Source organism: Eleginops maclovinus, chromosome 5 (assembly GCF_036324505.1).
Source record: "Eleginops maclovinus isolate JMC-PN-2008 ecotype Puerto Natales chromosome 5, JC_Emac_rtc_rv5, whole genome shotgun sequence".
Lineage (NCBI taxonomy): Eukaryota > Metazoa > Chordata > Actinopteri > Perciformes > Eleginopidae > Eleginops > Eleginops maclovinus.
The window spans coordinates 4,946,051-4,970,726 of record NC_086353.1 but is presented as its reverse complement, the minus strand read 5'-3'; the positions used below and the strand labels follow the sequence as shown (position 1 = coordinate 4,970,726).

The window sequence follows — 24,676 nt, the reverse complement described above, 5'->3', positions numbered from 1 at the left end:
ATCTGAGCTTTTTCAGTTTCCAGATCTATTGCATGCTTCAAACACTACATTTCCTCACCAAAAATGCTGCAAAAGAGCTTGAGGTGCAAAGACAACCAGTTTCAGTCGTTCTGTGTCCAGCTGGGCTTTGTGGAGTGGCAATTATGACATGCCAATTACAACAAAGATAGTAGGATGGATGTGCAGCTCTCCCATTTCTAATCCGCTCCCAAACTGGGAAATCTCCAGAGTGCATCAGATCTGCTTCACTCACTGCCCTTCATTTAACACATCTGTTACCACACACAGGCACCAATGGCCTCAAAAAAACATAACAAATATGGAAGGCAAGGGTGAGAGTGTAATTTCTGTTTTGTTTCATATTTGTCAGGTCTCCAATGTTGTTTTAAATAGTATTTGGTTCTTTTTCATTTGCATTTAAATAGTAACTTAATATTTCCTGTTTTAAAGTAAGACAAATTCAATTATATTTATTATGTTTCAGCACAAACTAATTTAATGGAAGCAAATCCTTGTTTGATTGTGACTTTAAATGAGTTATTCTTCCCGTCTAGATAATGAAGTAATTAGTTCATAGCTGCCACGATTCATAGAAAACACATCATCACACATACACCATCTCGTCTACAGATGCAATTCTGATTATTAAAACTGTATTTGCGTTGTTTTAATTCACATTGACCCAGCTCCATTCACTGAAGCTGTTTGCTGTCTCCCAATTAGCTTCATAACACATACAAGCAATTCCTATTTGAACTCGTGCAATTTCACGTAGACAATTACTCGCTCTCCTCACAGTGTAGCACCAAGGCTTTAAGGCTCCACAGCTTGTTGTGGGAGCCAGGGGGAAATACAGTGCCGTTTGAAGAAATGTTGATGGTGAAATCAAGCCGTTTCATTTGCGATTAACATTATTTACAACATTGTTTGGCCTGGGTTTAATAGTAAGAAATTAATGATGGATTTTAGGGGGCCATAAACACAATCTTTTCTCGGTGCCAAGCCAGTGGTTAAATATAAATTAAGAAGAAAGCAGAAGATTAATAGGGTCTGTATCTCCCTCAAATCCCCCTTGCTTTATGATCTGTTTGATGTCTAAAGTGAAGAGCTCATTCACACTAAAATCAAAGACCTGTCATCTTGGTTGCAGTGAGAGCAGATAATTTCATGCTGCAGGACATCGGGCTTTGGTTTGTTTTCGAGCTTTCAGGAACTGTTGTTTCCACACTGAGGTTTGTCCGGGGTAGTCTTTGACTCGTTGCATGCTGACCAACTTCTCTACATCGCTTACTTACAGACATCATGGGGTTTTTACCAAACTGACTCTGTAAATTGGGTCTTTTCTATCTGGCAGGACTTTTTCGTCATTTAAGGTAAAATGTAGTAACCGTAATATGAAAACGGGTACCTTTCACCTTCCTATAACACTTTTGATGTCTTCTTCCTTAAAATACTACAAATCACCTCATTAAAAGGACAGATCTACATGACTGCTCATTGAAGGGTACTTTTTCCGGACTCAAGGGACGTGTTTGCTCAGTGAGTCACATCACACAAATTGCATGTTTTATGAGACTGAATGAGTCATTTACAAGGAAATCTTGAAGAAGTACTTTACCCACAAAATGACCATTTGCATATCACTTACTCACCCCGCCTGACCATTTTCTAATTCTTGAAGAAAACATATCTTTTTCTCACAGGCCTCCAAGGTTAACTTTCATTCAAACCCAGAGAGAAGCCTTGCCCCAATTAAAGTAATTCTGGCACATTAAACAACACTAAAACTATATAAAGACATCTGTTTACAAACTCTCACACAACTACTGGATGAACCATACAGAGCTAGTCTATACAGCTGACGGACAGAAAGCAGTGTTTACTTTGATAACAGATATCTATTGTCTTTTGTTCGAAGAGACAGAGCATGCAATTTGACGATCTTGCCTTGTATTCGTGGTCATTTAACGTGCCCCAGATCCATCCTTTTTTTCATTTCAGTGTCTTTCTTCTCCAGGAAATACATACAATTTAAATAAAACAATGCCCTAGACTTGTTCTTTTTATCCTTTTATAAAGGAATTATACTTAAATGCATCTATCTTGCCCTGGTGAAATTGTTTTGGGGAGAAGGTCATTTTTTTCTGGGCTTTTCTGACTAATTGATCATATTGAAAATATCAGGAATATAACTACTTCACACTTTCTGCTTTGGATTTCAATATCATGACTTCCACATACGTAACAACCATCATGGTTAAAATCTGACCTGTAAAACCACTTGGTTTAGGTCAGGGAAACATCAGTGTTGAACACTATCAATGTTTGCATGACACAGGATATTATCCAGCCCCAACATCAAAGGTACACACACACACACACACACACACACACACACACACACACACACACACACACACACACACACACACACACACACACACACACACCTCCGCAGTTTTGCAATCACTCTTCTTCCTGTACTGAGTATTAGTTTTTCACCCATCTAAATAGTTAAGTTTAAAATACCTCAAAATGCTTTCTTCAGTTATTAAACCAGGTGACCCATTGTGAATAATATGGTCTAATAATCTCTGGTGACGTTGTGGAGCAGGATACGGCCGATGTGATAATTGTGACAGGAGCATATTGCGTGAGCCTTCACTTATATTACACATGTCAAAGCCGTGAAGGAAACCCACACACCACAACATGAGAGTAATGAGATGAGACAAACAGAAAACGCAAGTCCCAACATAAAAAAAAAACGGTGTAGTCGCGTTAGACGTCACGACTGGGCTGCTCGATGTAAATAAACAGTGTGTTGTGTGTGTGAAAGAGAGAGAGAGTATTGCTGTAATCGTGTGCAACCATGGATTTTAATTATGCTGCGCCCAGAATGCCTCCACCAATCAGACTCCTTTCTCAGGCATGCTTCAGGGTGACCGCAAAAGGGACGAAAAAACAAATGCTGGGCCAACAAACCAGCCCTGATCCAAAGCCCGTTCTGTAATAGCAGCAACAGAGCTGTCAAGAGGCGTTCAGGAACCTCCACGTTCTCCTTTTAGATTCCCTTGCCAGGATTTTCTCCTTACCCCAATTTCTGGTCCTCTTCCTCCTCCGTTTGACTTTCTTACTCCGCATTCTGCCTCCCTCCTTCCTTCTCTCCCTTCGTGTCACTCGACCCATCTGGGCTGTCTGGTGGAGTTGGGAACATCGGTCCCTGTCAGGGGAGCTCAGTGGGGCCCTGTTGAAGACACAAAGGGAGGATTACTGCAGCTGCCAGTCACACTAAGACCCACACAGCAGCTCTTCGGAGTCTATTCCAGTGTCCTCCACCCTCACACCCAGCCCTATCACAAAGGGACATCATTAGCTCTGCCACAAAGCATCTCCCCTCCTCACCCCGTCTTAAGAAACACCGCAATCAGGCCCACAAATACCGTGATTAGTCAAGATAATATGCATGAGTAATGTATGCTAAGGCAGTGTCATCTGCTCAGAAATAGGAAGGGTACGTTGTGGGGCTTTGTTTTTGAAGAGCATCTCTCACACAGATTTCGCATCATGTCCGCTCGGAATGAGTATTGATAACGGTTGTCTCACTTTTCAAAGAGACAGTATGTCCGTTTTTGGTTCATAACGGTTCTCTCGCTTTTCAAACATATCTCCATTTTTTGGACGTATTTTAGCTTTTAAGGAGGCAATTGTACATCAAAAGTGTCAATAGATGAAGTTTAGGTCCATCATCAATAAAAACAAAAGCTTTATGTTTCGATTATTTAGTTTTGTTCCCTTTTTCTTTAAATAATCGTTTGTCAGTAGATTACTTTTCTCATAAAATTGTAATGCTCGACTGAAGCATGCGTATATTATCTTTTAAGCAGTTTTAATTATGAATCAAAAAGGTTTGTTTTAATTGGACTTTCCAGGAGATTTTCACTCCACATGTCTTGATCCTGGCATCTGTTGGAAATCTTTTTTTTTCTGAGAAATCATTTCAATTGATCTTAATTGCAAGAACAAAGAATCCCCCACCCATCACTCTCACATCATCAAACAACCACAATACACATGGTTTCCTTTTTTGTGTCTCCTTATTTAATCATGTCTCATATCACGGAGAAGAAACAGTTGTGTGATGTTGTGTTGGACCAAGATTCATTTCATTTTTCACCCACTGTGATCCGGCCCGATCCCCTATGACGGACCCCGCTGAGCATCTGGCTGGATCTGCTAATGCACCGAAGCCAAGCAGCACTCAGGGTGCCTGAAACACACATTCACCGATCCAACGGCATGCTGGGTCGCCATGACGGTCCAGCCCGTTTATAGTGTTGGCTGTGGACTATCCATAATAACGTCTCCATTCATGAAGTTGGGCCAGTAAAAACACTGAATTTGTTGGATGGAGGATCACTTTCTCTCTTCCAGACTGAAAATATGTCCTTGTTCTGTCTTTGGTCGTGTTATTCCACTGACTCTCTGCATCAAGACTATGATGCGGATCAGAGGGTCAACAGCACTGCTGCTCATGCCAATAATTTCAAGACAGCTTTGACATTTTAACAACATGTCTCCATGAGTGGATGTTACAATTTGTCAAGTTGCCGATCTAATCTTACGTAATAGTTCCAAATGTTGGGGAACTCACTCACTTGAGAATAGTACGATGAAGAACAATACCACCTTTATCTCGTGTGTTGAATGTAAAGCTACACCTAGCAGCCTGGATATAGCTTAGCTTAGTATAACTTTGGAAACTGGGGGAAACAAAATCTGACTATACTAGTAACAATAAAGATAATTTATAAACAGGATGCATCTTAACGAATATTGGAGTGTAAAAAAAACCCCATCCATTCCTGTTTTGTGCTCTGCTGCTGCTCGTACGGACCCTAACACGAGAGAAGTCATGCATTTCCTCATCTATCTGTCCCCAAAGAATTCACAAAATGTTCAATTAATAGTTTTTAAGTACTTTTGATCAAAGCAGCATTCTCTTTTTACGGAAACTACTGAAGGAAAATGTTCTGCAATTACTTTGATTTGCCATAACTGCTAACATCTCCTATGGTGGCTGGTTAATTGCATTGCTTGTCTTCCCCTTTAATAGTTTGTTGAGGAACTAGACTTTTCCATATCAGTTGTTTTGTCCTAGCCTGTAGGAATTTGTATAACTTGACAAACTCTTTGAATGTGTTAGATTAAAGCGAGGAAAGATATTAAAAAAAAGAGGCTTGATAAAGAGGTTGAGAATGCCTTTTAAGTCTGAACCTGGACCAGTGGCGGTCTACAAAGAGAGGAAACTTTCACATGTTTAATGTGGTGGTGGTGGTGGGAGTGGTTTCTGTCTACGGAAACATTTAAAGTGTCATTTATGTTAGATTGGCCTCTCTTAAATTATGCTTTAACTTTCGCCTCTATATGCCTCTTGCATTGTAGCTCCTGAAAAAGGGAGTACCCCAACACCAGGGGCATTTCCAAATAAATCAAACGTTAAAGAGTGGAGATAAAAAACGGAGAATGCACGGGGAGGCTTGTTTATGAGCATCACTCCAAGTCAAAGCCAGGGCAAGTCAAGTGATTCAGAACAGGGTGAATGGCAGAAACAGAAGTGGGATGTGCAAATACTTACAACAGTGGCAGTAGGTCACCATGCCCTGACTAAAATGCCATCTTTTATCTATTTTGTGCAAGGAAATGTGGACAAATATTCCAAATGTTTGCATGCAGTGGCCCTAAATATCACTCTAGCTTGCCTTTTTCAGGAATACACTTTAAGAAGCAGATGGCAGGGTGAGGCAGGGCATGAAGGATTTTGGCAGAGCCACTTTACTCTACATCCTCTGGGATTTTACTGTTTCAAATTTGGCTTAAATTGGGCCGCGACTTGGGCGAGACTGAGGCCAAGAGTTCAAACGCTCTCTCGCCCGCATATTTCAGCAGTAATAAAATTAGCAACAAGACAAAACAGGCTGCAGCTTCTCAGCAGACTGTACGTCTCGGGCCCCACAGACTGTATGTATCACACTTCAGAAATATTACCTGCAACCACATGTTGTAGCTCAAAGAAGTGTGGATAGGAACATTTTATTTTCAGTTTAAAGAAATGAAGGCCAGTGTGGAGAGACCAAGTCTGCCTTTGATCTCCCCTTGCCCCACACGGACATTTACCAACACTTGAAGTCATGCGTGCAGCCTTACATAAACCTCAACACGCATTTTCCAGAAATGTCTTTCTACACACACAATTACTCACACACAATCCCAGACAGAGCTTTGGATAATAGTGTTTGCATGTGTGTGAAACAGTAAAACGTTTAAACGGACAAAACTAAATTCAAAGATGTAATTCAAGATGGAAAAAATACACTTCAATATTAGTGATCACCTCCTTTTATTAGAAGTAATTAAAGCAGGGAAAGGTTAAGTAAATCATTTTTGTCTACTAGAGAGCATGGATTTCTTTATTTCATCCAGCCCAAGCTTTCCAAGATGAAATTACTCATTTGAAACGATTTCTTCATGTTTGGAGAAGTGGGGGGAAAACCCTAAGACAAAGGACTGAAATGAGTTGTTTCTCGCTCAAACACAGCCAGCCTAAAAAAAGAAATATTCACTGATGCTTCTAAAATACAACAAAGGAGTGGAGCCAAGGTGCCTAACTAAACCTGTCAAATTGGAAGCATGTGCCTGTGTCTGGAAATGCTTTTCTCTCTAGTAACAACTCCCGGGAATTGTGGACTTTTCGTGTGTGAGACTCAAAGAAATCAATCGGCACGAGAGCGAATCACACTCCAGTGGTTTTAACAGTTAATATCCTGATGGTTCAGGCTGGTGCACACAGGAAATCAGCTACCAGCCTGGTTAAATATTGCTTTGCTTGGGCTCCTTACACAGGCCTACTCCAGCTTTATAGAAAAACCCACTAAAATGTAGACTGTTCCAAAGAAACCCGCTTTTTTATTTCACTCCCTTCACACATCAATTGTTCATTGCAAAGTATGCACCTGCAAAGCTTAAACATGCAAAGAAGGGAATCTATGATGCAGAGTATTCTATTACATATAATGAGAATACAGTGTTTGTATATCTCCAGTCAAAGCTAGAATTCAACATATTTCCTTTATTTTACCTTTCAAACCAAAATGCATATCTTGTAACAAATTCCTTTAATGTTACAGCACCTTAAAGCCCCTTATATCCACAGTTTGAACACTTACAGTGTGTCAAATGAGTGTGAATTTAAGAAGTAGCTGCTAGTGACAATACAACCCAAATCCTTTAGCTCAATGAACTTCTTTTTACCACAGTAAGATTCAGTGTTACTGCTCTCATTAGCACCCTTTTCAGCCATAGAGGGCAGCAATGAAAAGCAACAAAACCCCACTGTACTCGTACTGCTAAGCACTAAAGGAGAGCAGGACAAAAGAAGCGACTATCCGGTTTATAAGTGGGAGTATTTTGTAGTTGAAGTGGCTGATATTTCCCCCATCAAACAGAGCTAAAAGAAAAATTAACATTGGACTCAAAATGTTGAAAGATCAGATTTATTTATATAATATATCAGTGTGTGTTGACTGCATGTTGTGCCACCCATTGGCCAAAGAAATCAATTATTGCAATTTATCTTGAAAAACAAATATCTGTTGCGGTACTTTATCAAATCAGAACCAGTAATGTTTAGCAAAATCAAAAACTAAATCACACTTGATAAAATCAACAATACTTAACCACAGCCTTCACACACCCAGGCGCAGTCACGCACCGGCTTCAAAACTGATATGTACACAAGCTCAAACACACACACACACAGGCACGCACACACACACTGAGCAAAAGCAGGCTGGCTGTGTTTACTGTTTAGCCCTGCGTGTTGATGTGATGAGACACCCAGGCTGATAACACAGGGCCAGAGGTACTACCGCTCCGTGTTTGATCTCAGGCAGCCAAGGCAGGGCGACGGGCACAGCCGGCGGAGCGGGGTCAGCGAGGTGTGCTGTGTGCTTGATTACAGACTGGATGGGGGCCCCGTGACCTCCTAGCAGGTCATCTCTGAACCCTGACCCTGACACAGCAGGCCCTGACGCACTGCTCAATGCTTTCTCCAATAACACAGTGGGATGAAAGGAGTAGCTGTGCGAAGACCGGACCACTTCCCCTCTGGTCCTGAAGAATGTAGCACAACACAGCAGCGCGCAGAGAAGGCCGGCTGGTGGTGAAGCTGGGCCAGCCTCTGGACATATGTAGGCCCCGTGCAATAAAAAGAACACTTGTCATGCCTCTCTAACATGATCAATTACACCAGTGGAGACCTTGCCCTTTCCCACAGTGTAGCAGAAGGTAAATGCCTCGCAACTTTCACTAATTTCTTTCGAATCTTTTTTGTTTCAGTCTGTTTGTGATAAGTCATGTCAGATTCTTACAGTTCACAAAGTTAAACAACCGCCCCCATCAACAATGGTAACCCATGGCACCAATGGGCATACTCAGCAGATTACTGCAAAGCGACAGTCCACTGCGGAGAAGGTGGCCTTCCCAGCTGGGTGAAGTTTGTAGGTAAACACCCTCTCCATTATTTTCCCTCAAGGCACCTGGGTCAGCCAAGTGTTAATCTGCCCATTAGTCTTCAGGAGTGACAGCGGGACAGGGCTGCATGTGCACACGAAGGAGAAACCCTGCCTGTCATGATATTATCGCCCCAGAGAATATTTATTTTGGCTGCAGAGAAGCAACCCTTGCAAGTATCGATCAGAGCATGCGGTGTGCGTTGAAGAATGTCAGAGATAACGATTTTTGTCTCTGCAAGCGCATGTTCGTCCACCGATGACGGCGGCGTGCAAGCTCTCAGGTGTTTGAAGATTGGAGAATGTAAGATAATACCGTCTCGCCTGTGAGAGGGAGCCAAGTCTGAGGGGAAACGTGATCTCTAACTCTCCCTCTCTTTCTGTGAGGAGCGTACTCTGTGCTTCTCTCTTTTCTGTCAGCTTCACCGGCTGGCAAGGGTAGAAGGGTGGAGTCAGGTGCCACTTTGTGTACATCAGTCTTTATCTCTGTGAGTAAGACAATAGGGGAGTCTGCTGATTGGATTTGGTAATCTGTACAGTGGGTGGAGTAATGGATCCTCATTGGGAAACACCTTTCACCCTCTGGAAACCAGTGTTTTTTATTGTAGAGACAGAAATTAAATCGGGGGACAGAGGGGATGTCATGTGGCAACTGATCCTGGGCTGAATTCAAACCCGGGTTCAAGTGAAATGTACATGGACCGCCAGTTTTACCCATTGGGTTTTACGGCCTGGAAACTCTCTTTTATTTTTTAAACTACATGTTTCTGCAGCTCTACGGATAGCATTATCGGTCAGTTGATTTGTCGTCTACTTGTATGGATCACCATGAAGGTTTTTACAATACATTTAATCAAGCAAACCCACTTATCTTGTACATATCATAGTCCTCAGAGGATGATTCCACTCACTAGTATTCCCCTGACTTTTCATCCAGCACCACTGCCAGATTAATTTTCATTTATTAAATATCTCCACATGACCTCATGGATTAGCACAATATTTGTCATGAAATGTATAGCTTCCTGATGATGAATCTTTATGACTCGGTTAGTCCTCTGACTTTTCCTCTAGTGGCATCACGAGGTTTTACTATTGTGATTTTGAGAAACATTTCTCCACAGCGATTGCACCACGTCATTTGGCACAGATAGTCATGAACCCCTCAGGATCATTTGTTTCAAACTTTGTAAATTCCCTAACTTTTCATAAAGCGCCATTTTGAGATCAAAATATAAATGTGTCACACACTTTGGCGTATGACTTATTGACCAGTGACATCCAGCCTGTGGATTTTGCTAAACAGCAAATGTTAGCAAGCTGACTCGAACGCAACTATTATGGTTAGCATGGTAAACATTGTAATTTGCTACCATAGCACTTCAAACAAATCCCACTAGTATAATGTTTGTTTCCTTGCTTGGATTCTTTACTGCTTTCTTTGCTGTATACTCTAGACTCTCCTTTCCAAATTGGACACATCCAAAATATATACATGCATGACAAATTCCCCTCCTTTTCCATCAAGGTGATAATTTCATTTTAATGACAGTTTGTCTGAGACAGCCTCCTGACAGCGTGGCCATAAATCCACAGATCACAAGTCTGCGCCTCCCTTCCTCACCTTACCCCTCAAGACACTTACCTCCCTTTCAAAAAAGGTGAGTCATCCTCCACCAATCAAAGAGCAGCACAAATAATCACTCACCTCAGACCTCCCCTGTTTTTGATTTGCACATTTGATAAATAGTGTCTTTTCTCTACTTTAATTGCAAGCTCTTTTCATCATAATTTGATGTTTGTTTCCTGTCGTTTTCTAGGAGATGACCGCAAGCGCAAGGGCTATAATTTCTACTTCAAGGAAGTTGTTATGAATGACTAGCAGGTGGAATAGACAGCAGAGGAGGGATTTCACCACCAGACTCACCTGGCAGGTGAATTTAAGAGCTGATATTGACAAATCATCACACTGAACAGGCGGCGGACGCTCACACTTGCAGACAGAAACACACACACATACGTACACAGCACGAACGGGAGATAATTAGGGTAATTTTTGTTTGAAGTATTGTGCATTGCAATAAAAATAGAACAGATAAAAGCTCAGACAATAATAGATCTAAAGAGGACCTTGACTGAGTGTTGTTCCAACAAAGAGCATTTTGTTTGACACAATTCATATTGTCTGCTAAACTGATATGCTTTCCTAACTTTACAAGAGGAGGAAAAAAACATCATCTTAACAAAATGTGCTCAATTGGCATTATGCTCATCAACACTCTGCATGTCGCCACGACGTGTAGAACATTAATGTATGAATTTGTTCTTCAGATTGACTTCTGGTTTTTAGATAAGGAATCGAAATCTGCTGATGATAAATTATGCCGTGTGTATTGATATATTCCTTCCTTATATAACATGCAAAATGGAGTCTCTAAAGTGAGAGAATACTGAATTCAGGTCACTGCGCAGCAGGAAATCTTCCTTTTCATGTGAGATCCAGAGGGGTCACTCTTATGAACTCATTAGCAGAGAAATGCTAATGTAGCTCTGTTTTTTTTTTGTCTCCGCTCCTTCCTCTCTCTTTTCTCTCCATTTCAACTTTCCTGGTTATTTTAACAACCAGGGGTGCGATACACCGAGCCTCGCTGGAGAATATAATGTATTTCGATGTCAGGATAAAGTGTGTAAGGTGGTTCTGACAGCGTCTTCATTAGAAAGGCTGTCGTTCGTTGCCTTGTCATCAAGTCACTTAACTAGAGATATAACACAAAGCATCGTCTTTATCTATCCTGGGTTTTCACTGATGTCCTAATTCTACTACTGTAAAAAGGATTCATTTAAAATCAAAAGAAGGTGAAAAGAAAATGTACATTGCTGAGGAAAATACTTTGTGTACATCAGTGTAATTTCCTGCTGAACAAATGGCCCCTCCTCACTTCTCTGCAGTGGTCTCTCATCATGCAGCAGAAGACATTAAATAATGGATCTCTCACTCACTCAAGACCTCCAGAATATACAATTATATAAATGTTATTGTATATAAGGTTATTTTTCAAATGTCCGAAGCAGAAGACAAAATCAAGTTCATACGCCAAATGTTCTTCTTGCACAGGTTAATACAAATCCCTAAATAATTATGTAACATTTGGAATAATAATCTAGAGTTGAAAAGGTTAATCACAAATCTGCATTGATTATTTGTTTAATTTTTAATAATCTAATGTTTGCACCTTGTCTTTTGTTATTCAATTAACTCTTAATTCTTTTTGGAAGAAGGGTTGTACCTTCCACCTAATCTGCCTTTCAAAAATGTAGTATCTGTTTTATTATGATTAAATTCTCTAGATTTTATCAATTTCTAGCATTTACTGAAGTCCATGCCCAACTGCTGTGTGCAAGAACAGATTATTATTAGTTACAAAAAAAACTAATTTAAGTAATATGTGGTTTTTCTTTTCCTCAGAATAGTAATATACTGTAAGTATGTCATGAAATGGGCAGAAAGGGAGGTATTTTGTGTATTATATCATATCTGCATTAAGAAATCAATACTTCATTTGTTTGCTTGTGAAAAAATCATTCACATACAAAAACCTCAAGTTATTTTAAATGGAGACTACGGGTCAGGTCTATGTTATTTGTAATTGTTACAGGTAAACAACAACCCAGACAGAAGTGCCATTTCCTGAAATCATTTTAAAATCATATTTATTAACTGCCATAGTAAATGTGTATGAAGATTATAAAATAATTTAAGTTTATTTTGGAGCTGTAAAGAAGGCCTGAAGTCTCAGAGACCGGAAAAAGGAACAATTAGGATTAAGGTGATATCCCTAACAAAGTCTTATATGTTGTATTTCATAATATCTTTTAGTGCCAATAAACCAAAGCCAAAAACCACACATTAATCATTTAGTCCTGTGATTTATTTAATCTGTTTCATTTTTTGGATCTCTTCACCTCTTACCTCAGGCCCTGCAGGCCTGTACTGTCTCTTTTTAGTATCTTAATAGGCCTACCAAAAATTGTTTCCCCCCCTGATTTCCCCTTTTCACTCAATGTTATGATTAAAACCATATCCAAGGTGAATGCTGCAAAAGACACGGAATAAAAATATATTTCAAGGCAATGAGGTTGTTCCCAGCGTGGTTTAAGGGTAGTGGTGGATGAAGGTAGCATCATTTCAGATCGTGCCAGGAAAAAGTGGCGGATAATTAAATTAGAGAAGAAGTGTAATTGGGCAGAACCAACACTTTCCCCAGAGTGGGAAGGGAAGCAGCCAGAGTTTATACCTTGTATCACATTTTTCTACTTCTGGCTTGAAACAAGAAAAATAATGTTGAAGATTTTTAATTTAATGAAAGGGTTGCTTGTTCGGGTCGGCCTGTGTGAAATCTGTCTAATTAACGCTGTCTCTTTCAGTGTGTGTTTACACGCTAGTGCCTTTAAGTACAATTTTAGGTACTTACTTTTCTTGGGTATTTCAATTTGTGTTACTTTGTATTTCTACCCCACTACAATCCAGAGGTAAATCTGGTACTTTTAATCCACTACCTTTATTTTATGCCTAAATGACTTTACTGATTTGGATTAATGATGTGAAACATAAACAACACTTATATTGAATAAGACTTTAGTTACGTCTGGAGTAAATTCACAAGCTACCCTGAACTCAAGTAATTCTCTTTTTACATAAGTACAAGATCTGAGTACTTCTTCCACCTCTCCTTGTATCCAGTGGTGGGCCGTCAGGGCCAGCAAGGCCTTCTCTGCTGGCCTAAACATCATCAGAATATAAATTAAATTTTGATATATTTTTTCCACAAATACGTATTAAATTATTCCCCATAGTCTATTCTCTTCATTTTATAGCGTTCGTCTTGGCTGCGCTGCTTCCAGCCTCAGAACGAGATTTGGAGGGCTGGCCTTTATGTTAGAGCTTTTATCCAATCATATTTCAGCCATAATGTGTTGCTAGGGTCAAAGAAATCTGCCCTTAGGCCTTCAGAATCAACAGTGCGGGCGCCTGTAGCTTAAAGTGAACGCAAACAAAACTGTGGCGTTAACCAATCAGATTTCGAGGTGGCGACAACCGGCCAGCTAGCAGGCGTACGCTAACGTTAGCACGTGCACATCTTCTGATTGGATACGCACTATTGAGAGGCAGAGCTAGGCAGTAGGCAGAGCCATACAGTCTATGGGCAAAGCTAGCAAACAGAACTAGAACTTGAGCGAGCTAATTTGTGTAGATTTCTACAAGCTATTTTTTTCAACCCACAATGGCTGAAGGAGGAGAAGAGATCAATTTGGTCGAAGATATAATTACAACGCCATTTTCAAAACGAACTTTTCAAGTAAAGCTACACATCTTGAAAAGGGAACGACCAACTCCAACGCTAGCGAGCCTAGCACAGCAGGGAAACTACGAGCGGTACCCCTGGCTCACAGCCTCCGAGAGGCACTGCAAATTGTACTGCCGGGAATGCCTGGTATTTGCAACTGATCGGTAAACAGGAACTTTCATTTATGGGACACGATGAAAGCGCCGAGTCCAGAAACAGAGGAAACTACGTGGAGCTTCTTTCTTTTCTTGCTGAGAACAACACAGATTTGCATTACCACCTGTACACAAACAACATGTTTACTGGGACGTCAGGCAAAATACAAAACGACCTGATTTATGCTATTGCTGAAGTGATGGGAGAAGAGATCAAAATGAAGATTAAAAAAGCACCCTTTGTCGCTGTTATGGTGGACGAGACGTCAGATGTGGGTAATGTAGCACAGCTGGCACTTGTCCTGCGTTATGTGACAGACACAGGTGTCAAGGAGCGGTTTGTCAGATAATCTGATTAATTAAGTTAACTGTAAATGCTGATGTATTGATTATAAATGCTTCAGAAATATTAATATAACTCTGTTGTACTTGACTATGTTAATGTGATGCAACGCCCGGTTATACTGCGTTTCTGTCTAAATGTATAGTTTCTAGAGCCATGGCGTCATAATGATGGTATTAAGGTGGATAATTCAGGTAGGACTGTGTAGGACATCACTGAAGGCCTAGGTGTGAAATGCACGGCCCGCCACTGCTTGTATCATATGTTTCTACTTCAAAAGTACCTGGCTTGAAACATGAAATGTAATGTTAAAGTTTTTATTTCAATGAAAGGTTTGCTTGTTCGGGTCTTCCTGTGTGTGAAATCTGTCTAATTAACTCGTCTCTCTCTCTTTCAGTGCTGTGTTTACGCGCGTGTGTTGGTGCCCGTATACCGCGTGCGCGTAAGTGTGGGCGCGTGTGGGAGCGCGCGCTTTCCGCTATACTCTGGAATGCAGCCAGTCTCTTTTGAATCCACACTCTGCTTCCAAAACCCAAAAGCCTTTGATCTTTTTTCTTTTTTTGCTGTCTGCTTACCCGGAAGAGAACCCCTTCTCTCTCTCAATCTCTCTCTCTCTCTCTCACTCCCTCTCTCTCCCCCTCTCTCTCGCTCAGCTGGGATGAACGCACACGTGGAAATGTTGGCCCGGCTCCACACTCGGACCAAATTTAGTCATACAAAGGCAAAGGGAGAGCGAGGTGGGGAGGAGGGAGGAAGGGGTGGAAGAGGGAGGTGGTGGTGGGGGGACTCGGGGATGAAAGAGCCAGCCGCCGAAAGATCAAAGGCAGCCGCGGCTCCGCCCCGCTAACCCCACCTCCGCGCTTTATAAAGATCTGCCTCCCCATCCCAACTTTATTCGCACGCAATGTCTCCCTGCGCAGACATACAGAAACACCACTTCTGCTGCCTTTCTGTTTATATTCTTTTAACTCAATTTTTTCATGAATTCTTTTAATAATTTCCCCCAATATTTTCGTTGCCTTTCTTGTGTGTCATTTTTAATTAATAACAAACTTTATTAATCTTTCATTTTGTGTATTTTTTCAATAACAGTACAGTGATGGTGTGCCATTTCTTTCAATAAGGCTACAGTTTTGTGTGTGTGTGTGTGTGTGTGTGTGTGTGTGTGTATCTGATCAAATGTCATCCTTACCATATTTTATATGTAAATGATAATGGATCACATATGTGTCTGAGAATTCAAACTTCATGTATATTAATTTGGGGTCCCTCACAACGCAGACCCCTGGCCTTTTCTCAGTTATTTCGTTTGACCCTTACACAATTGTTGTTATCTAGCTATGGAACAAAAATAATTGAAAACAGCTTTATTTTTTGGGATAGCAATAGCATACATTTTATATTTGTACATATTGTAAGAAAATATGGAACGCTCTAAAACCACCATGCCCTTGATTTGACCAATACAAAGCAATTTGAAGACAGGTACAAAATAAACACCAAAACAAAACCCTCCAAATGTTGTTGAATAAATATACAAATAAACAAACAACAAATCTATAAGACCTTATTACAGTATGGTGAAAATGCATAGCCCTAATATAAGCCCATCTTCTAATGTTTTGGGTATTTCTACACCAAATCACGCTATTGCCAATTCTTGCGTTTTTTGATTACATTTCACCTCTTCCCAGTCCGTCAAAAAAGCTTGTCTTGTTTTCCCCCTATATTTCTGTTATCATTTTTATTTATCATGATTGTTTTTAACCCATCACACACACACACACACACACACACACACACACACACACACACACACACACACACACACACACACACACACACACAGCTCTCCTCCTGTCTGCCCATTTGTTGTGAGCTGAGTATAACCCTCTCTCTCAGGAGGAGTGTCAATCAGAGCCTCGGCTTGCCTTTCATCTCTCCTTCCTCCCAATGACTGAAGAGAGAGGAGGAGGGAGCACGGCTACATTACCAACACACACATACACACACTGCTTACATTACACTGTGGAAGCAGTGCGGAGCAGTGGGAAGTCGGTCCACGGCGTTATTCCTTCTCTAGCTTCTTTTCTGATTGTTTTATGACTTTTCCTTTTATCCCTCCTGCGTTGAGGATGTATTTTGAATCCGCGTGCAGCGTTGCTCGTTGTCTTATCTGAGTGTCACAATCCTTCCAGTTGCACATCCATCCTTTACCTTTTCACCTCCAGACTGTGTATTGGTTTGGTTAGCACACTTTTTTCTCACATTTTCCCAAGGACGACACAGCTTCTGCTCTGGACCACCGAGGAAATATTTCTCACTTTTATAAATGCACTTTTTTTTTACTGGACCATATCCGTCGGTTTGGTGTGTGTTGGTTGAAAAACTAGTGATGAGATTTTAACTCGTGGTTTGTCTTCCTTTTTTATTTTTTCCTCATGACATTGAGGCTTGCCCCGGACTCTGATCCCGAGCCTTTAAAACTCCAGTTTTTAGGGTGTGAGTTTATGTGTTTTTTAGTTTAAACACAAACACACACTCCTGTTGCTCCAGTAAAAACATACCGGCAGCGTGTTTGCACGCCGCTTCCTCTCCGACTGACTCACCGGTCTTCGCTCCGGTTAAAGACGGGGACTCGGTTTCGGGGGATTTTAGTGGGAGTTTTCCCCTCCGTAGTTTCGGACAGTGCTGTGCTTTCAGTTTTGCTGGTGAAACAGAGTTAACAACAAATACAAAATGCCACAGTTATCAGGCGGCGGAGGAGACCCGGAGCTGTGCGCCACGGACGAGATGATCCCGTTCAAAGACGAAGGAGACCCGCACAAGGAGCAGATCTTCGCCGAGCTCAGCCACTCGGAGGAGGAGGGAGACCTGGCCGACATCAAGTCATCTCTGGTCAACGAGTCAGAGAGCAGCCCCAACAGCAACAGCCACGATGTGAGTAATGTGACTGATGTGGTGAATGATGAGAAAGAGGGGCATCAACTCTGAACTCCAACAGCATGTAGACAAAAGTGTTTTTAATCAGTCAAATGCCTGGTTTTCATTTAGCTTCTGGCACTTTTTATTAAATGGTACTCTGGGTTTGTCTGAAAGATGTGACAAATTAAAACATGGGAATTGCTTCAAAGGGCAAATTGACAATTGATGAATGATAGGCCTGAACTTGATTTTTCTCCTGTTAAGTGTTATGAGAAAAAATGATCTCATCAAACAAAATAATAAGCTCAGTTCATTTGCATTTATTAAACGTGTTTTTTTTAAATAAAACACTTTGGTGATACCACTTTAGTCTGCAGAAAAACATCCTCTAGCCTCCATGTTACATTTGAAATATCCATTAATTATATCTGTGGAAACATTACAGGCCTTCATTAATGTGCAGTGAGTTTTGAAAAACAAAAGATTTTTTAAGATGTGAGAATTGAGGCCTTGTGTGCTGCCTGTGACAATGCAAGCTCAAAGCTCTTTGCAGGGTACACTGTAACCTTCAGCAGCTGTAAAAAACCAGAACATGAATCTGTTAAGCTCACATGCCTTAAAACCTATTGCCTAAAAATATTTATAATTTATTTTAAAAGGCATTCTTTGTCAAATAAAACCAGAATGAAAGGGCAGTTTTTCCCTTTTTACCCAGATGACAATCTATTTCTACGTCATTCTCCTATTTCATTATTGTCGTGTTTGGTAAATGGTTCCCAAGAATGAATTGTGCGTGCATTGGGGTTAATACAAAAATATATACATGTTTACAACTGAATTTGTTTTTCCCTGTCCTTAAAAAAAGGAGGTATTACCAGCAAATCATAAAAACAATTGTGTGTGTAAATGCATATTGAATCCAAACAGAATAAATATTAACAATTCATTTTTAATCTTTCTAAAATTATTTATTTCATACCTTTATTTTCCCTACATGCAATTAGCCAGTTTATTAGCATAGGACAGAGTAGTCATCAAACATCACAGCTAAAATGTGTCTTTAATTTTTCCGGCATCCGTCTGCCCTTGCACCATCCTCAGGAAGCAGGCTGCAGCTTCCCCATCACAAAGTTAGACGGCTCTATTTGTGATTAACCGCAGTGTTAATGAAATTTCGGGCACATCCTAACGAGACTGTACATATTCCTCACCGAATGTCCTAGAGACGCACGAGACAGAGGCTGAATGTTAATTAGGAATCCAGTGAAGTTTCCTTGCTCAGCTTGAAGCCATCCTGAGGGGTCTGAACTCCAAAAAGAGGTCGTCTTCCCAATTCTGATTCAGAAAGAGGAAAAAAAAATAAAATGGATGTGCGAAAAAGCGTGGTATTTCTTTACTCCGTCCTCTTCTATTTTCATGGGTTGATTTTATTTCACTTTGCACTGAGGCTTTTAATTTGTAACACAAATACACTCCATTTATTTGAATTTACAAAGAAGGCTTAAACTGAGAGATGAAATTGAGAGTGGACCTTTGGTTTTGAAAACAAGTTAATTTATAATCTCCTTAAGGACATGAAGCTTAATTAAGTGGTTCTTTTGAAGCTTTGATGCAGGCTGCTCCATCACCTCTCTATAGATGCTAGTGTGTGTGCGTGTGTGTGTGTGCCAAAAGAGACTGCATTTGTCCCAACAGTGTTTGTGGGTGTCTGACCGCATCAGCATGTTGTGTGTGTAACTGCGTCTGAAGGCCCTCCTAATTGATTCACCATCATTTCAATTTTTAATTCTTTCTTTTCCTTTTTTTTTTTTCCTACAGGGAACTAGACATTCCCAAATACCGCAAGATTCATATCATGAAAAACACAGAGACCATTCGGAAGATGGTAAGTGACTCCGCCTTTAAGCTTGTTAAATCAGCATGCTTTATATGACAGCCAGCACGCAATAAAGCCTGAGATTTTCGGAACGATTCAACGCAGCTTGAGAAATGGAGGTTTTTTAGGGGACAGTGTAAGGAACTGCCACCTCGTTTTCCCCACACAGGAGTGATCAGACACACTCTTGCTCTGTTGGTCCTCTTCTTATCAGATCCCCTATTCCTGCTGCTGTCGGACAGATAATCTCTGATCCAAGTCTAGTCAGGACATGCTTCATGGACGTACCTGCTACCTACCTGCTAGATGAGGGCGCCTGCAGTACCAAAGACAAGTTTAATTAAAAGCATGATGAATATCTCAAGTTTTAATTTTTTAGGACAATCATTATAGCATAAGTCTAGAATTGAACCTAATTCATAATCGCATTTCTATCTCTTGTGTTTTCTATTATGCAATTATCCAAATAAACAATTTCCCCACATGCATCAGCTGTTCAGTGCAACATGTTGCTGCCGCTCGGGGCTCTCAGCTCTCTGGGTATTGTAGTCTGACCCCGCTGCTGCAGGTCATCATTAAGGCTCTGCGGAGGAGTGTGCCTCCTCTTTGTTCCCCTTTCACTCCTGAATAGCATCCCCTCAAACCAAACACTGGCTTTCTTCACAACAAGATCCACGTTGCCATCAGGCAGTATGCCACAAACACTCCCACCCCCCCCCACCCCACCCCTTAGGCCTTAATACACAGTGTGCAGTTGAGTGGCAAGTGGCGCTGCACTGAGGCCTCTTGCACAAAGCTCTGCCTCTCAGGTCAGAGGCGTAGAGGAACAGTTGGGGCGTCTCCTGTTTTGACACAGTCTGTATGTTCTTCTAATTGGTGCTAATTGGCACAGAGGGGCTCCATTGTTCCTGCGTATAATATGACCCTCCTCTCCAACACGGGAAGAAAGGGCACAAACAAAAGGCCAAGGCGAAATGAGGCGCGGGTTAAAGCGATCTGCAGTGATGTCATCATCAGGCCGGCGAACTTTATCATGATTTATTAGCTGAAGCGGGTTTAGTATTTCTAATGTTACTCAAAGCAAAATGGAGCTTCGATGTTGATTAAATAACATTTAAAAAAGCGTTATGAGACCTTTAAAAACACGCAATAAATTGAACTTTTTAACCCTTTTCTCTTTAATCAGGAAAACTCCAAGACCTGTACAGTAAGGGCCATCACTACCAGGGCTACCCGGGCTACATCATGATGAGCAACATGAACGACAACTACATGACAAATGGCTCCATCTCGCCGCCCATGCCCAGAACGGTCGGTACCATCTCTCTATTTCTTAAATGTAAATGTGAGCTTATCTGTTTGATCGCAGGAATATACATCTAGAAAAATGACTGTGATTTTATTGTTGCTATTATCTTTGCTGGCTTAAAGGTAAGGTTTATGTTTCCTGTTACGCTGTTAAACGATGCTAAAAGTGCTGATATGAAACAAGTGATTTGTTTTGTTCATTAACACGCGCCTGTGGGACCGAAAGTAAAAACAGACTTGGAGGAGGATAATAAAACCACACATTTCATGTTGAACTTGCTCAGGATAAACTGAAGTTCAAGCACGGTTGGTGTCAACACTCAGATTACAAAAAGAAAAGTTAGGTGAACAACAGTGTTTGTAAACTCTGTCGTAGTTCATCTAAAATATCTGTGTGAAGTTAATCAGGCCCAGGAAGAAGGGCGACAGAGACTCTTCTATGCGGTCTAAGTTTTAAAACGTCTTCTGATCAGTGGTTTTCCATATGGATGAATTAAAATTAAATAAATTTCTATTAAGGAAGTACAATGGTTAAAAGTGTTTGCGATACAAACAAAATCAGCACTTTGAGAAAGTATTTAGTCTTGCAAATGCGCACCTGTTTTCGGCTTGAATTTTGATGGTTGATTTAGTTTGTAACTTAAAAAGTAAACATTTGCTGTTTTCAAGCTTCTTTTAATGTGAACGTTGGCTTTTTCCGTATGTTTCCAGTGTCTGTAAATGGAAAACTTTGTGGTTTGAATTGTTGAAGCAGCTTTGAGAGCTGTAAAAAACCCGGTATGTGACATCTTTGGAGAAAAAAAAGAGACGCAAACAACAAAATGCAGATAAGAGTGAAGTTGCAGCCTTATGACTCTTTTCTTTGCCTCATTTTTAGATAGAAATGGCATACTCTTAGCTTAACAAAGACACACACAATAACACTCCCAGCGTCCCTGATGTCCATGTTGTTGTTACCTTTGTTACCCTTGCGTTCTTCCATTGTTGACGCCCGTCCCCTTGACAACCATATGTGATGAGTGGAAACTGAATGCCTGCCATACTTTCCAGAAGATTACCATGAGATATACAGTGTTTCTCATCTTGTTAAAATCTTAAGTGCTGCATGTCTACATGACCCGAGTAAAGCCCTGTAATTAGCCCGGCACGACAGAGGAGGCAACACCACGTCTGTGATGCTGTCCTGCAGAGGGTGTGTGTGTGTGTGTGTGTGTGTGTGTGTGTGTGTGGATATGGTCCCTGTAATGGTATTAATTTCAGGCCAGCTGCAGGTCTCTCACTGGCGGCTTCCTGTGTCTGTCCCGTTTGCAAATTTCTCCTCTCAAGACAGACATAAAAACGCAGGGCACACCAGCAGCTGTCCACTTTAATCCTGTTTCATCCGACTCTCTATATCACACTCGGGGAAGACGTCCAGCCTCAGTCTAGCCATGATTTGGTGCCCCTGTACAGGAAACACACTCACAGGGTTGTTTGTGCTTTCTGCAGTGCACACACGTTAGTTTCATCAGGCTAAAGTTGTGTAACGTGAGCCCTGCGTTATTATAAGGATCGGCTTTGGGAGGCAGATGTGATTGTCGGGGGCATATGCCACATGCTGTGTGTAAAGGAACTTCATTCACACGCAACTCTATCACGGGATGATGTTAAAATTGCATTGCTTTTCCCTCTGCCAAAGTTGCAGAGGGTGAAAGTATGTGACATTGTAGAGAAAACGTGATTACCTCATGATTTGCTCTGTTCAGTTTACAAATGGAGTGGTTCATGAACTAGGGGTGTGATGTTTTCCAAATTGTATTTTTATGGCTTGTTTTCTGGTCAATTTTATCCTTAATTCCATCATATTCCCGAAAAAAAAACAACTGAAGAGGGTCTGAATGGAGACCAGCTGACTGTTGGGGAGGAAATTACCCCTCACTGCAGATGAATTAGGCCAGGCAGTCAGGCAGTGTAGTCGCTGCCAAAACTTTTAAAGCCCCGCTTTCATTTCATTTACCATGGCTGCTTTTTTTTTTTTTTCACCCAATTTTCCCCCTCACCCTTTCTTCAATAAAACGGTAGTCGTTTTATATACGTTTCTCTCACTTATCCAATAAAGAGAGCCGGGGCTTGGTGGAGGGATCACGGAACATGAGTCTTCTGGCTTTCTCACTGATGTCAGCTCGCTGCCGGCCACCGCAGCCACAGTATCTGCAGGCCTGGGATCGGTTTTCACTGAGATCAAAGGCACATTCTCCCTTTCATTCTCTTCCATCCCCAGCCCCAACGCCGCCCCCAATCCCAGTAGTTTAGATTGATTTCCATTGACCATGACATTCCTGCACATGCAGTACAGTCATGATGGAGCTGTTGGGAGTAGCTGATTGTCAGCAGATTTCTTTTTGGGGGGGGGGCTTCCAGCCTGTTGAGTCGCCTCCACCACAAGAGCGGAGAGTTTGGTGTCAAGATGCCTCGTGGTGTTCAGTTGCAAATGCATGTTGACCACTTCAAAGAGGCAGTGGTGGGTTCTATACCCTCGTGTTTATGTAAACCTATAGCTGTTTTAGGATGTGTAGTCTGCGGGGTATCCTGAGCAGAAAGTGAAGTTTGTCGATCATCATGGGAGGTGAATCCTTCTTTACGACAAGCAGAAAAAGCATGGTGTATATGTGTCATGCTTTATTGTATTGTCTTGTTTGCATTTATTTAGGATATTCAGAAAAGTAAGGTTATTCGGGGGAAACAGCTAGTGTATTGTTAGTGTATGCTTTTTATTAGTTCATGGCATTTGGACTGATGAGGAATTAGTTTCTGATTGTGCTAATGTTTATTTATATAATAAATGGTCGGAATTGACATTTGATCATCAATACAAGACAAAAAAACGTTGAGAAATGATCTGTTTTGTCTTCTTACCTCAGCGCCACAACAGTCCCGTGTCTTTGATAAACATGTTGAAAGCCAGTTGAAAACCCTAGAGATGTTTCTTGTTGTGAACCCCATTGATGATATTTTTATTTAAGCAGAACGAAGTACACTCATTGTCTTGTCTGTCGTCTTGATCATGGCTGTCACGGCATTTTCAGATGCATCAGATAATGTGAAGAAACGTATCCATATGTAATGATTCATAGATGTTAGAAGCTTTGTGTGTGTGTGACAGGGAGGAATGGTTTTGCGACTGATCTGTTGAGAAAGTAAACATGTTTTTACTACTTTTATTCAGACTTAGATCCCGTAACGGTACAGATAAAGGTTTCCAAGAATACATTTTCAAAGCTTTTAGGACATCATCACTCTAGGTTTCAGGAAGACGAGTTCTGTTTGTGTGTTTTGGTTTTGTCTTATCTTTTAAATAGTGGTCCTGCAGCGTCCTAAACTCGAGAGGATTTAAAAAAAACGACAGCTTCTTAGAAAAGCTCAACATGCTTTTCATAGATGCTTTTGATAGATGGTTGATATTTTTAAATGCCCTGAAATCTATTCTCAGAATCTTTCTGCTGTTATCACACAAACATCCGCTTATGTTAAAATACACAAGCTCCTGTTTTACTTCAATGGGTTTAAAGAAACCCTACAACCTCTGAGCTCATGTCATCCTACAAAAAAAACCTTTGAGTAAACGTAGAAATGCACGGTTGACAAGATAAAGACACAACTGCGTGTTCCTGGTTCTGAAATGTTGATAGTGCGGAGATACAGTACAAGGGTTTTGTGGAGATGTGTTGGGGATCTCCTGCTGTGTTGGAAAGGTCTTGAGCAACAGCTTGAGGAGAGAGGAACGAATAGAATCGCAGATTTCTTTTTTTCTCTTAAAGCCGAGTTTTGCTGCTATGTTGAGGGGTAGAGTTAAGAGAGCTCCCTCTCCTTTGCCGTGCACTCTTTTTTTCCCTTTGGACCTTCAATTGCAGATCCTCATGGCGAGAAAGAGGGGGTGGGGAGGGGGGTGCAGCGCTGTACTTTCCTTTGATGTAGTGGGAACGTGACGGATCTGCTAGCCAGTGTCTCGCAGCGTGGAATCACTAACCCAGGCTTACCTAACGGGATTTGGTAGGACTGCTCTGGTGTCCCTCAGTGCCATGTGTGTCCTCAGCTCATGCCCCCAGCACTACCGTGGAAGATCCCTGTTAAAGAGAACACTACCAGCAACCTTCCATGTCCACACAGAGCGCTGT

The 24,676-nt window shown here is 41.2% G+C and overlaps 1 protein-coding gene across 7 annotated transcripts in view; it reads left to right on the top strand.

Annotated features, from left to right (window-relative positions):
- lef1 (lymphoid enhancer-binding factor 1) overlaps positions 1-24,676 on the top strand; it is a 93,847-nt gene that overhangs the window by 35,734 nt on the left and 33,437 nt on the right. For 6 of the 7 annotated variants that reach the window (XM_063883239.1, XM_063883237.1, XM_063883236.1 and 3 more), the window contains exons 4-6: positions 17,162-17,353; positions 19,157-19,223; positions 20,401-20,525. In XM_063883239.1, coding sequence (XP_063739309.1) covers positions 17,162-17,353; positions 19,157-19,223; positions 20,401-20,525 — 384 coding nt within the window. Of the gene's footprint in view, positions 1-16,422; positions 17,354-19,156; positions 19,224-20,400; positions 20,526-24,676 lie in introns of those variants that run through there. The other variant, XM_063883242.1, reaches the window with a different exon arrangement.